The sequence below is a fragment of the Lodderomyces beijingensis genome (assembly GCF_963989305.1).
Source record: "Lodderomyces beijingensis strain CBS 14171 genome assembly, chromosome: 3".
Taxonomy (NCBI): domain Eukaryota; kingdom Fungi; phylum Ascomycota; class Pichiomycetes; order Serinales; family Debaryomycetaceae; genus Lodderomyces; species Lodderomyces beijingensis.
The window spans coordinates 854,567-867,723 of record NC_089972.1 but is presented as its reverse complement, the minus strand read 5'-3'; the positions used below and the strand labels follow the sequence as shown (position 1 = coordinate 867,723).

The 13,157-nt window shown below is 45.0% G+C and overlaps 9 protein-coding genes across 9 annotated transcripts; 3 read left to right on the top strand and 6 right to left on the bottom strand. All coding sequences in view use genetic code 12, as the record gives it.

Moving 5' to 3' along the window:
* Positions 1–216: 216 nt before the first annotated feature.
* Positions 217–894, bottom strand: LODBEIA_P24530 (uncharacterized protein; the record flags this gene model as incomplete). Its single annotated transcript, XM_066972454.1, has 1 exon — positions 217–894. One exon carries the CDS (start codon positions 892–894, stop codon positions 217–219), a length of 678 nt encoding a protein of 225 aa, XP_066829391.1.
* A 248-nt stretch (positions 895–1,142) lies between these two features.
* LODBEIA_P24520 (uncharacterized protein) lies at positions 1,143–2,192 on the bottom strand (the record flags this gene model as incomplete). Its single annotated transcript, XM_066972453.1, has 1 exon — positions 1,143–2,192. The coding sequence occupies one exon, from the start codon at positions 2,190–2,192 to the stop codon at positions 1,143–1,145; it is 1,050 nt and encodes a 349-aa protein (XP_066829390.1).
* A 1,598-nt stretch (positions 2,193–3,790) lies between these two features.
* LODBEIA_P24510 (uncharacterized protein) lies at positions 3,791–5,953 on the top strand (the record flags this gene model as incomplete). Its single annotated transcript, XM_066972452.1, has 1 exon — positions 3,791–5,953. One exon carries the CDS (start codon positions 3,791–3,793, stop codon positions 5,951–5,953), a length of 2,163 nt encoding a protein of 720 aa, XP_066829389.1.
* Positions 5,954–6,131: 178 nt separating this feature from the next.
* On the bottom strand, positions 6,132–6,851 carry LODBEIA_P24500 (uncharacterized protein; the record flags this gene model as incomplete). Its single annotated transcript, XM_066972451.1, has 1 exon — positions 6,132–6,851. The coding sequence occupies one exon, from the start codon at positions 6,849–6,851 to the stop codon at positions 6,132–6,134; it is 720 nt and encodes a 239-aa protein (XP_066829388.1).
* Positions 6,852–7,057: 206 nt separating this feature from the next.
* Positions 7,058–9,601, top strand: LODBEIA_P24490 (uncharacterized protein; the record flags this gene model as incomplete). The annotated part of the gene is made up of 1 exon (XM_066972449.1): positions 7,058–9,601. One exon carries the CDS (start codon positions 7,058–7,060, stop codon positions 9,599–9,601), a length of 2,544 nt encoding a protein of 847 aa, XP_066829387.1.
* Positions 9,602–9,732: 131 nt separating this feature from the next.
* LODBEIA_P24480 (uncharacterized protein) lies at positions 9,733–10,089 on the bottom strand (the record flags this gene model as incomplete). The annotated part of the gene is made up of 2 exons (XM_066972448.1): positions 9,733–9,960; positions 10,081–10,089. The coding sequence occupies 2 exons, from the start codon at positions 10,087–10,089 to the stop codon at positions 9,733–9,735; spliced, it is 237 nt and encodes a 78-aa protein (XP_066829386.1).
* Positions 10,090–10,427: 338 nt separating this feature from the next.
* Positions 10,428–10,832, bottom strand: LODBEIA_P24470 (uncharacterized protein; the record flags this gene model as incomplete). Its single annotated transcript, XM_066972447.1, has 1 exon — positions 10,428–10,832. The coding sequence occupies one exon, from the start codon at positions 10,830–10,832 to the stop codon at positions 10,428–10,430; it is 405 nt and encodes a 134-aa protein (XP_066829385.1).
* A 271-nt stretch (positions 10,833–11,103) lies between these two features.
* On the top strand, positions 11,104–11,616 carry LODBEIA_P24460 (mitochondrial 37S ribosomal protein uS12m; the record flags this gene model as incomplete). The annotated part of the gene is made up of 1 exon (XM_066972446.1): positions 11,104–11,616. One exon carries the CDS (start codon positions 11,104–11,106, stop codon positions 11,614–11,616), a length of 513 nt encoding a protein of 170 aa, XP_066829384.1.
* Positions 11,617–11,772: 156 nt separating this feature from the next.
* Positions 11,773–12,792, bottom strand: LODBEIA_P24450 (uncharacterized protein; the record flags this gene model as incomplete). The annotated part of the gene is made up of 1 exon (XM_066972445.1): positions 11,773–12,792. The coding sequence occupies one exon, from the start codon at positions 12,790–12,792 to the stop codon at positions 11,773–11,775; it is 1,020 nt and encodes a 339-aa protein (XP_066829383.1).
* Positions 12,793–13,157: the final 365 nt, after the last annotated feature.

Below are 13,157 nucleotides of genomic sequence, written 5' to 3'. Positions count from 1 at the left end.
CTGGCAAAAAAATAGCCTGTCAAACCTGAAATAAAGCGGTGGCGAGCCTGAGTTTCTTGCTTCCTTCTACCATAGTGAGGACTTGCTAAAAGCATCAGAGGGTCTTGAAGTGAATGGGCCATGTATTTACACCGGGTCTTGAAACAGCCCCGCAGAGTCTCCCAAAATGGATAGAGATCTTTCTCTCTCTCTTTTTGAAACTTGTTTCCGCCAACACTATGTAAACTTCTTCTCTCGAGATTCTCGGAGGTCCTTTTTCTTCTTCTCCACCTCGTCTTGCGACGCATTATGAGCAACATTACCCTGTTGGTTCATGGGGTTCTCGTCCAGCTTCTGGAACTCCTTAAACACCAAGTTCTTGATCTGCTGCAACCTCAACCCGGGGTTTTCCTTTCTAATCTCAGGTAATCTCCGCTCCTCGTAGGCATTGTACGCGGCCTTGACTCGTCTCTCGGGGTGTCTATCAATGTCCTTGGCTGAGACTCCGGCATTTTTTTCAGTCAACGCCAACGCAGCGAGCGCATCGTCCAAACCAGAAGCACTCAACTCGGGCGTGTCCTTGTTAAAGTCTATAAAGTCGTCAATCTTGCCCGTCCTCTTACTTGCGACTTTGGCCGCGCCTCTCTGTTTCAGGCTCTGTGGTTTTGAGGGCATGCTTGCTTCTTCAGCAGCTAACAAGGCATCGCGTTCCTTTTTCTTGCGTGCCGCTTCCTCCTTTTTGAATTGCTCGTCTTCTTGTTTCTTGTTGCCCTTTTTCGAGCCTTGTTCCCATTTGCCGCTTTCTTCCTGCTCTAATGCATCGAGGGCATCTTGCTTTTTCTTGTTGGCCTGCTCGGTCTTGCGTGCGTTCCCAGCGGCCTTTTTGGAGTTCTCTCCTGCTTGTTTTTTAGCCATCTCTTTCAAAAATTGATTACAATTGAAGCTATAATAAAACGATTAAACGTTGGTGGTGCGCTGTGCTTTTTCGAGGTGGTGTGTGTAACTACAGCTTATTCTGATGTAATCAGTCCGGTCCAGTTTTGAAGTTTTCAATCTTTTCCAATTTTTCAGGTGTGGGTTTTTTTTTTTTTATGTTAATGCGAACTCTGGAAAAGGGTTTGCTTTTTCGTTTTTTTTGGGTGCAAAAAAGGTGATACATGTCTTCATAGCTTATTAGGCCTAAATACTACCCTACCTCTAACTTTATTATTAACCAAGTCGTCCAACGCTTGCGGCAACTTGTGGAAATCGACAATTTGAACGTTAGGTTTGATCAAACCCTTTGCAATCCATTCCATGCACTCAATCTGCTCGCTCGAATTGCCCGCAAAATTGTAAATGACCTCGATTTCCCTATAGGCAAAAGTATAGTTTGGTAACACCAATTTGTACTTGCCGAGTCCCACCATGAGCAAAGTTCCGCGTCTTTTGATGTACTTGTCCGAGTTGTTGACCGTTGCTTGTACGCCAACAAAGTCGAATATGACATCGAATGATTGCAGAGCATGAGCAGATTTGCTCAAGTCGTGGTGAAACTCACTAGCGCCATAATCAAGGGCAATCTTGTCGACGCCGTCCTTGACATCAGTAGCGACAATAGTGCATCCATAATTTCGCAAGATCTGGATTCCATTCAACCCCAACCCACCGCATCCCTGCACGAGGACTTTCGTCGTGGGCTGGAGCTTATGCCTGACCTTCTGAATGGCGTGGAAGGGAGTCAACACGGAATCAGTGCACACGGCAGCTTCTTCAAACGAGACTCCCGCGGGGATAGGCAACAAGGTGCGCAAATTCTTAATCAACAAAAACTGTTGAAACCCACCGTCTTCATTCAACCCGTACGCCTGGTACGATCCTTGGCAACTGCCATCGAGCCCTGCTCGGCACATGTTGCATACACCGCAGGCATGGTTGATCTGCAACGCGAACCGAGCGCCCGTTGCATATGCAGGATCCCCCATCAATTGCGACCCGACTTGGTGTACGCTTCCTGCGATTTCATGGCCCATCACGAATTTCGTGCTTGTTTGCAAGGGGGGCTTGCTCGCAATGGGCCCGCCTATCAAAGTGTGAGGGTCAGATAAACATAACCCGGCTGCTTCGATTTTCAACACGAGTTCATCTGGCCCCGGTTGAGGGATGGCGAGATTGGTAAACTTTTGGATCGTTTTAAAACGGGCGTCGTACCCGTATCCTGTTTGAGTTGACATGGCGAGACCAGCGAGGCATCTATAAAAAAAAAAAAAAAAGAAAATGTCGGTAATGTTCACGCTTTCTTATAGTTGAGATTAATCGGTATCGGATAAATTTGTGGGGTAGCAGAAACCGGCGCGGGTAATTTGTTTCCGTTTTTTTGTTTCTTTTTCAAAATCGTCTGTAGTAATGCTCTTGTGTACGGAGATGGAAGAAAGAGGCAATATGAGTCGGTCGGCTTTTGCTTTGGGAAAATCTGGGGCCTCACAGTTTTCGGAAATTAATCGAGATTTGTTAAGCTAGAAGATCGCCAGTCGCCAGTCACTATTGTTCTCAAGTTCAACAAGAGCTCGTGGAACTGTTGCCAAGCGGAAGGGGATGAGGGAAGGGGATCAGGCAACGGCACCGATAACATTCGCCAGGATTCTGAAAGAGCAAAGATGAGAATATTGGGAAATCACTACCTGGCGTCAGACTATTAAATCTCTAATCCCAAGATCCCCTCAAAAAAAAAAAGGGGGGGTTCTATGGTTGTAGCCTTGAGGTGAAGAATGTTGGGCCCTGGTCCCTGGATAACGTCTAAACTATGGAACTCTTGTCTATCAATTTTTGGATTCGATTCGCATCCAACTGAGCCTCTCTACGCTTTCGAGCTTAGTTTGCTGAAAGGGATCTTTCTGATCTCTGGTATGTATATATACAGCCCCACCAGGTCCGGGAAAAAAAATTGGCCTCTTACAAGCCATCGGGTAATCGCTCTTCAAAAGTTTCTCTTTCTGGCAGTGCCTCGTGTAAGCGAAAATCAGGGGCGCGAGAGGCTCTCGCTAACGGTGCAAAAAAAGAAAAAAGAACACACAAATCACCGCAGGACAATGTTAGACTGCAGATGAGTGCAAACAGGGCTGTGGTGGGCACCTCAAAAGCTTGCAACTTGGTTCAAACTACGATGTCGAAGTAGAATACTATCATACGAGGTAGACAGGGAGTTTGTCAGCGTCTTGGATCTCAATTGGGGGGGACAGGGCTGTGTGTAGCTTTCACGGCCCATCTTGGGCTGAGCACGTCACTACCAAGTGTGTTTTCTCTGTCGGAAAAAAAACAACGACGTCATAACCTCCACTTTGCGACACACATCACACACACCAAATGATCAAGGAGCAGCCTTTCCATTCAAGTCTAGGGACCATTCTTTTAACGGGAAAGTCCTTCAATCTCTCTACTGTTGCGACTAAAAGCTTTAAACAGGTCGCTAGAAGTGTCGTGCTTTTCATCCATTGCCTCTTTTTGTTCTTGTTGTTGATGTTGATGGTGTCGCGTGAAGTATAACACGCTGGTTGTGGATAGTTTTTTTTTTCCCTTTCTAAGCTCAAATCCACTTTCAAAATTCCCCTCTGAAAGTTGCAAGATCTACAACAAATTCAAATAAAAACCATCAATTAAACAAAACAAACCTTCTTTATTCTATTCCTTCTTCGTCTTCTTTTTTGCCCCAGCGCTGTTCGTTGCAAAAAAAACAAAGAAAAAAAAAGAAAAATAGACAAAAAGACAAAAAGACAGGGCGAATATATTTCACGATAGCATAGCAATTTCCCCCCCCCCCCCCCCTTTTGCAAAGATGACTGACAAGGCGGAAGACAGTAGAAGCAAGTCCGTCAAATCTCCAGACGGCGATGCCAGTCTGGCAAACACCTCAGCAAACTCCCCATTGCCTCCGACACCCGTCAAAACTTCATCGGCTTCCACTGTAAAGACCTCGCCAAATATATACAGGTCGAAAAGTTATACTTCGTCGGATTCTCAATCGTTGCTCGAGAGCGATGCCAAGATAAAATCCTTACTCAATAGCGATTCGGCTTTGGATATGCTACTGGAAAGGTTGAAGCAGAGTCTCTCCACGGCAGAAGAGTACAGCAAGTTCATCAAGAAGAAAGCCCAGATTGAAGATGAGCACTACAACCAGCTAAAGAAGTTTGCTGGCCATATACGACTCCAAATGAAAAACAGCAGCAGAAACTTGAAGAAGGACTCGTTACAGTTTCAAATGGACAAGATCATTGAGTTTGACGAGAACTTGTTTGGCGTCGGGTCCAGCTATGTCACTGCGTTGAACACAATGTACGACGAGTTAACCTCTTTAATCAATACCATAACACGGTCTAGAAAGACAATCAAAGACGAATATAGAAGGAAAGATCGCGAGTGCATCGACGCGATTGCTGCTGCGGAAAAGGCCAAAGTGAGGTACAACCACTTGTGTGAAGACTTGGAAAAATTGAAAAACTCAGACCCATCCAAAAAATCTTTTAGTTTAAAGAGCAAGACGGTGGAGCAGCAAGAAGACGATTTGCAGAGGAAGGTGGATGCTGCCGATCAAGATTACAAGGCCAAAGTTGCAACGTGCAAGAAGTTGAAGGATGAAATATTGGTGATCCATCGTCCCAACAATGCGAAAAAATTGAAGAATCTCATTTTGGAGATGGACATTGCTCTTAATGTGCAGTTGCAAAAGTATGCCACGTGGAATGAGACGCTCATAATGAACTCAGGTGTTCTAATAAGCCCCTTGCAATCGACAAAGCCCTCTATGAAAGCCATGGCCAGCTCCGTTGATAACGAAAGGGACTTGTACGAGTATATCGTCAAGCATGGGTCGCAAGTTTCAAATAAGTCGCTCTCGCCTATTGACTACAATATTCATCCATCGTTGATCAAAGCTAGCAACATCGGCAAGCCATTTTTGAACAACAATAATCATAACAACATCAACAACAACACTAATAACATCAACTTCAATAATAATAATAATAATAATAACATTAACAACAATAGCACCAGTTTTAACAATTACAGCAACGTTAACCCATCAAGAGTGAGTAACAGCACTAGCAACATCAAAGCAGCAGTCTCTGCAAACCCAGACAGAGTCAAATCGCCAAGCGTTGTCAATACAAGCAGCAGTAGTTCCGTCCCTTACGTGGGCAGTGTTGTCCCCAGAGCCAACCTTTGTGACGATGCTCGAAACAAGAGCGACTCGTCAAAGTCGGCCAGCGTGGAGTCTCCGTATTCTGCACCAACCTACCTGTCCTTGGACCCCGGCAGCCAACCGGGCACTCCCAACCTCAACGGGCCAAAGCCACTCAACTCGATAACAACCTATAAACAGCCCACTTTCGGGGTTTCCATTGAGGAAGTGATTACGTTTGCCGGTATAGATAATGTGCCCTTGATTGTCCGCAAGTGTATCGAGGTGGTTGAAAGTTTCGGTATAGATGTGGTTGGGATTTACCGCACGAGCTCGAATCTTAGCCAGGTTACAAAACTAAAGGACTCGATAGACTCAAATTTCACCAACTATCTCCAAATTGGCAAGAATATCGACCCCAACAACGTGCTAGATGCCGACATATTTTGCATTGCGTCGCTACTCAAACTTTACTTGGCCAGCTTACCGGAACCATTGGTGACGTCGGCAGAGGCGAAGTCTTTTATTGAAACGGTAAAGTTGAACGACGAACACCTCATTGCTAAGAAACTACATCATTTAGTATACAATTTGCCCGATGGCGCCTATTTTACCTTGAGAGCCTTGATATTCCACTTGAACAAGATTGCCGCACACGAATCTCAGAATCGGATGAATGCAAAATCATTGGCAATCATCTGGGGACCCGTCGTTTTTAATGACAAAACATCGAGCGCTCAGGACCTAAGCTACAAGACCAAAGTTGTTGAAGAGCTAATGTCCATTGCCAATGACATCTTTGAATTAGACGAGTAACGACGGGGGGCTGTTAGAACCAAGATGTACTAATCAGAAATATACCAGAATCAAGAATGTAATGATGATAGTAGTAGCAATAATAGTAATAGTAATATTAACATTAATATTAATAGCGTTAATAGTATATAATATGAATATGAATAAGGTTAGATTGAAGCAAGCTGATCAAGCTATTTTAGTACCGCATCACTTGCACCTTTTCAACTTTTTTCTTCTTGTCGCTATCCTTTGCAGCCTGCTTATCTCCTCCATTCCGACTGTGCAAACCCAGGGGCTTGTCAACCCTATAGCTAGAGCCTCCTCCACTCTTTAGACTCATCCCCTGATACAATTTTCTCGTTTCGAGTTCCTTTCGCTCTCTTTCGATTCGCAACTTTCTAGCCAACTCTTCCTTTTGCTGCTTCTCCCGTTTAGTTCGTTCGTCAGCTCTGAGCTTGGCATAGTCTTCATCGCTGATCCCGAGTAGTTTCCGCTTGATATCCTTCAATTCGTCCTTCAAAAGCTCGTGGAACTCACTCGAGTCGAGGATTTTCTCCTGGATGTCGCGGTCAACGATGCTCAAGATGCTATTGTTTTCCTCAATCTTGGCCGAGGCGTCATTCTCTTGCTCGTTTGACTGCTTGCCTCCCCGGTTGACGATCTCGCCCTGGATCAACGCGGCCATCTTGCCTTTGTTCTTCATGAGGATCTGGGGGTCGTTCTTCACTTTGGATTCGATCATGATGCGGAGCTTCAAGAGGAGGTTCTCGCATGTTTCCGAGACTTTGAAGTTCTCGAGGAGATGTCTTCGCCTCTTGTCAAACGCGCCGTTCTTCTTGTATATTGTTGTTAGTTGTTTCAGGTCCGCTAGTTCAGCGTGATGGTTCAAAGAGCTCTGACTGCTATCCAGCGGCATGGTGTATGTTGGTGCTAGCGTTGCTTCTGTTGTTGGTTAGTTAGGTATCTGGAAAAACGGTGTATTTGGCGTGTTTATAACTCTTGATAAAGGAAAAGAACATCATGGGTTTCAAATAATCCTTTCACTCCTTCTGCAGTTTATAAATTTACCACCACCATCACTACCCCCACAAGAACAAAAGAAGAAAAAGGATTCTACAGCACATGCCCCGACCCTTTGGAGATATCCTAGACCTAGGTGCATTCTCTAGAGAGCCACCGCTAGCTGCCGAAAGAAATCTTTCACACCTAATCACATCTCCCGCGAGTGTACTGAAAGATAGAAAGGGCAGCCATTCGCAGCCCGTCAACGTCAAGAAGCGGAAGCGAGCGAATGAAGAAAACAACTCTATCGGAATTCATCATGCGGAACCACCGACACCGGAAGAAGTGCAAAGACGCTTAGACGAGGCCAAGGAGACGTTATATGGCGTCATGGACCGCATTTTGGACGGCCAGCCGCTTGGTTATTGTTACGGGTATCTATACCAATTGGTGGAGCGGGTTTGCAAATTCAAGCATGCGGAAATGAAGAACGTGGCCACGGTCCTATTTGACAAAATTGATGGTTGTTTTGAAGGCACCACTCGACATGAGCTCTGCGAGCCGCTTGAGGCGGCGGTGGTTTCGATGAAGGGCAACTACAGCGATAAGGATGAGGAATGCGTGCGGTTTTGTAGAGAGTTTGTGGCTCGGTGGCATCTATGGCGTGGCAGGTTTACGCTTTTGAGCCAGGTCTTTGCAGCCATTGATAGAGGTTACTTGCTGCTACATCACACTAAGCAACGCATTCAAGTATACGTGCTAGAGGAATTCAGAAATGTGATGCATGTTGAAAATTACGAGCTCTCCGGTAGTGTCCTTGACTTGATGGAAGCTTACAAAGAACTTCAAAGATTGCATTACGCCAACAAGTTCAACGATGCCAGTATCGTTGCTGAGGATATCGAGCTGGTTTACAGGGACTTTATCACAGTTTTGACGCAGTTGATCCCCTCGGTGATCCGCCCTGCTGGCAAGAAAAGTTTGAGCAGGCTAGAGCAAGATGTTCAAAACGGGATCTTGGAACAAGTGGGTGCCAACATGCCGTACATCTATAAAAACTATAACCTTGGTCAGATTTTCTTGCTAATGGACCAAGAAATCAAGTTTTACTCACAATGTGACTTGTCCCCGCAATTTACCAGCAGCTTGTTCTCGCACATGAATTGGAAGATCATATTTGCGGAATACAGCCAGTTTGAGCAAATTGTGAGGGGACAATTTGCAGAAATATTAGCCTCCCCCAAGACAATGAAGATGTTGCTCCGGGTCTGCTTGGATGTCGAGGTATCGCACGGGCTAGAGGGGACTCGTAACTTGAAACATTTGTGGATCGAGCACTGCAAGGGGGTTCTACAACAAGGGATTGAGGACTACAGAATGCACAAAGTGGATACAGAGGAATTCCCGAGTTTTATCCACTATGGCGTGGACATATTCAACACATTTGAAAAGTTCAATGGCGACTATTTTAAGGACAAGAAATTGTTTGATGGCCTGCTCCGCACTGCTTTGGAGGAAGCCGTTAATGCACCTGGGTGCAACGTGTTTGTCATCCAGCTGTTGTGCAAATTTTGCGATACCTATTTCAAGTCTAAATTTAAGAGCTATTCGCGGTTGAAAAGTGGCACGCAGTTCCTGGATATTCGCGAGCAGGCGCTTTTAATTTTCAAGAGTTTAAAGAATAAAGATGATTTTCTAGCTGCCCATCGCAAGGAAACGTCGAGGAGATTAATCTTGGGGAAATCGCCCAGATTCGAAGAGGAGTACGCGTTGGTGAAGGAATTTGTGGCCTTGAGTGTAGAAACGGAAACGTCGCAGGGGCTCCTTTCCATGCTCGAGGAGATTGAGCAATCCAACAAGCTCAAACGGGAATTTTGGCACGAAAAGGGCGACATTATTGAGTTTTCGCCGCTCGTGTTGGAGAAAAAGAGCTGGCCCGATATACCGAGCGACGACAAAGTTGATATTAAACTCCCGCTTCAACTCGAAGACATATTGAATAGATTTGACGATTTTTACCGCACGGAGGACAGGCGGAATCGGAACAAGTTGTTGGACTGGACCAATTATAAGCTCCACCAATTGACAATAACTGGCAACTTTGCAAGTGGGCCCGTTGAAATCTCGGGCAACTTGCTCCAAGCTGTCGTGATCTTGATGTTCTGTGACCAGTCCACCTATGACTTGGACCAGTTGCTGAGCAAAGTGAATATGGACGTCAAGCTCTTACAGGCAGTGCTCAACACCATGAACCTGGGCAAATGCAAGATTCTAACACAACGGAATAACAAGATTTCATACAACTCCCAATTCAAAGCTACCATGTCCAAGATCAAACTTGCCATGATCAAAGAACAGCAACCTGTGCGAGGCTCAGGCGCCAACTCAGGCGCCAACTCAGGTCCCAACTCGAGGGAGAAATCGCTTGAGACCGAAGTTGCTGAAATAGTCCAGCAAAACAGAAGCGAAGAGTACAGAAGCGTGCTCGTGAAGATCATGAAGCAGGAGAAGAGCCTCGCGGTTGCCGACTTGCTAAACAAAGCCATCGACATCTTGCAAATGCGGAGGCCTGTGTCGATTCCAGATTTACAGTCGAGCGTCGACGAGTTGATCAAAAGTGAGTATCTACACCGTGTTGAGGGTCAAATCAAGTACGTTCCTTAACATTGTTTGTCTTTTTTTTAAAAAAATCAAATTAAACACGCTCTATCCAAATAGATTGAAACAACTCAGCCTGTCTTTCTCATCTCATCTCTTCTCTTCTCTTGTCGCTGGTTTTTTTTTTATTTTTTTGCTTATACTGGGATTTCCTCTGGATCTTCCTCTTTAATCCAGTGTTGACCGAAATATGGAATCTTTTCGTAAAAAGTTTGCTGGAACAATGGGACACCCTCAGTGAAGACAGCAACGGCGGCACCAGCAGCACCACCCCAGATCAACAAGTCTGGAACGTATGCTCTCACCAATGGTGGGTTCAACTTGCCGAAACGGGAAAGTGCTTTGTAGACTGGACCTTTAATGTACTATAATAGAAATTGAAAAGTCGTTGTTAGTAAAATTCCATCTCCAATTTTTTTTTTGACTACTGCATTTCTAGCGTGACGAAAGTTTGGAGCAAGCGGTTAGCTTGCTGACGAACATACTGAAACCATCTTGAAGTATGCTGTTGGACGCTTGAGATGTTCAGGAGCTCTATATTGGCTCTCAGGGCTGTTGTTTTTCCATTTGATTTTATTGGTGAGAGTGTGTTTGCAGGCAGTGACGCAAATGATGTCGCAAAGTTTTCCACCCGTTCGCGACACATCCACTTCCATCAGAAGGCACTTCCCCCCTCCATTCCTGCCACCGTCACCACTAGGAGTGGCTCAAGAGAAAGGTCTCGTGGTGTAGATCCAGTTTCATCTACTTACAGCATCGCGTCACAATGAAATGTTTCTTACTCTATACATAAGCATTTTTCTCATCTCCATACGCCTCTTTTTTGAGCCTTTCAACATGAATCGGGCTGGGACATGATATAGTCGATAGCCTGTCCGACAGTCTTGATAGAGTCAGCCTCGTTGTCAGGGATTTGTATATTGAACTCGTGTTCCAACTCCATCACAACTTCAACCACGTCCAACGAATCCAACCCCAAGTCGGAAACAAAGCTCGATGATTCTTGGATTCCTCCCGTCTTGCCCTGGTCGACCTTGTCGAACCCTTCCAAGAGCTCGATTATTCTCTCCTTGGCGTTGTCCCTTGTCAATTCGGGAAATCCCGCGTATGAACGAACGAAATTGCACGGTTGTGCCGTGGGAAAAGAAGTTCGGGTAACGAGTGGGGTGTAGCCGATGCGTCTTGCGGTTGATCTTGGCGTGGATCTGAGCGATTTGAGCAAAAAGTTTCTGAACATCGTGTGTGTGAGTTATGGAATTCTCCTACTGGTGTTGCCGGGCGTGAATGAGCTGGTCAAAGTATCGATTGGGCGTGAGTTGGCTGTGTGTCTGCCTCTGGGTCTTGCCTTGCTTATTCCTCGTGTTATTTCTTTCCAATTTGGTTGGTTCGCGATCGCTCAATAAGTAAAAAAAAGAGTCCAATATCTCACGTTAAAATTTTTCAGAACATTGGTGTAATTATCAAGAGAAATCAGACACCACGGGCATCACCACGAGCACCGACAAGTCATGTTTAAGTCGATGATAGGGTCAATAGGCCGGTCGATAGCGATGAAACCAAGCCACGCCATGACGCCGTATTTCAAATCCGCCCACCAGATAACGCCACTCACATCACCGGCATTCTCAACGCAACTTCGATACTCGAGCTTGAACCAAATCCAGAAATACAAACACTACGACCCTGTCAAGATCCGTCCTAGCAAATCGCCGGATCTCGAAGGCAACCCATTCAAAAAAGGGGTGATTCTACGCATCATGATTTTGAAACCAAAGAAACCCAATTCCGCATTGAGAAAATGTGCTCGAGTCAGATTGACTAATGGTAACGTGATAAGTGCTTTGATACCTGGTGAGGGCCACAATTTACAAGAGCATCATGTGGTGTTGGTGCGAGGCGGTCGTGTTCAGGATGTTCCTGGTGTCAAGTACCATTTGGTCCGGGGAGCTTACGACTTGGTGGGTGTTGCTAACCGGATGAAATCGAGGAGTAAATACGGAGTCAAGAAGCCCAAGAACTAGATTGAATAACGTTGTTGTTGGTTTTTTTTTTTTTGATTTGTAACTAGATGTATGTATATATGTATAGATATATATATCCGACTGTAAATAATAAGAAAAGAACTACATCTTGCGACAAATTTTTGGGGGGTGGTGTTTTGCTTTGATCTCTTTCGTTCACGCTTTGACATCGAATCTTCTACCACTGGCAGTTTTCCTGTTCTCGATAAGTTTCCCTTCATCGTCCAAGTTCTCAGGCTTGGCCCTGTTCAAGATCTTCAAAAACTCCTTAACCCTGAACCTCATCCTTGAGTGCATGTAGGCTTTGGCGCATTTGATGTGGTAGTGGAAATAGCTTCTGAATAACTGGATATGGGAAATACAATTCTCTCTCTTGTCTCCCTTGACCAAATGACGTGGGAACAAGACGAAAGTGACATAGCCTTTGTTATCGTCATTCTTGGAGCCACCAACGTAGTTTTGGATATCTAAAGGCGGCTCGATATGGTTGTACAACACTTGAGGTGCAGTTTGCACCGATCTTTTTCTCGCGTCAACAAACTCCTGCAAAAACACTTTACCAAACACTTTATCGGTTTCATCTTGAAACAAGGTGGAAAACACCACGGTGACTCGATCAAATGAAGGTTTCAAATATATTGTCTCGTCGACACCGCGGTAATTGACAACGATGACCTCTTCATCGTTCAATTCTTGGATAATCTCTTCAGCATAGGTGTTGGAGTTCTGGTACTTTTTGGCCAATTCGTCATATCTATTGAATGCTTTATGAAAGGGGGTAGCCATAGAATGACGTTTGAGCAACGCCAAGTTTTCAATCAACTGCAACTTGGTCTCTTCATCGTCTCCAATAGCCGCAGCTGTATCCAACACAAGCGAGAAATTGTAGCCTGGTTCCGCTTGAGACGCATCCAAGATTTGCAAATTGGCAAATGGTTGGAACTTGGACTCAAGGTAAAAAGTGACGCCGCACTTGAGCAAATCGCTCCAGCATTTCAAATTGATGGATACGAGAAGCTTGCTTTTGTCACCGGGGAAAGTGCTTATATGATACGTGGTGAAATCGAAATCGGTGATTATACGGTCCAACGACTTTACGGACTCGCTTTCCTGCGGGAACAACCTCTCTGTCAAGGTCTCTCGTATAAGCAAGTTTTCCTGTTCTATTTGTAGCATTTCTCGGCCTTCCTTTTTTTTTCTATAATTGAGTGGAACTAGGACTAAAAAGCTCTTTTATTTGTGTGTGTGTCGGTGGTGGTGGTGGTTGACCCAAGTTGGATCTCCCTAGTACGAAAGTTCACCATTAAATTGCGAACTTGTAACCGACCACCCTTTGAGAAATCGCGGTGCTACCAACCACATTTGATATCTGAACAAACCACAACTACACCATAGTGTGCCATCTTATTCCTACCATTCTATTACTTATAAACTCCTAGAATATAAAACAACTGAGATATGTATAAAAAAAAGTAAAGCCTCCTCCAAGAACACCTCTCTGTAAATCTTGAACATATTAAAACAGACGGATAACAATAAAA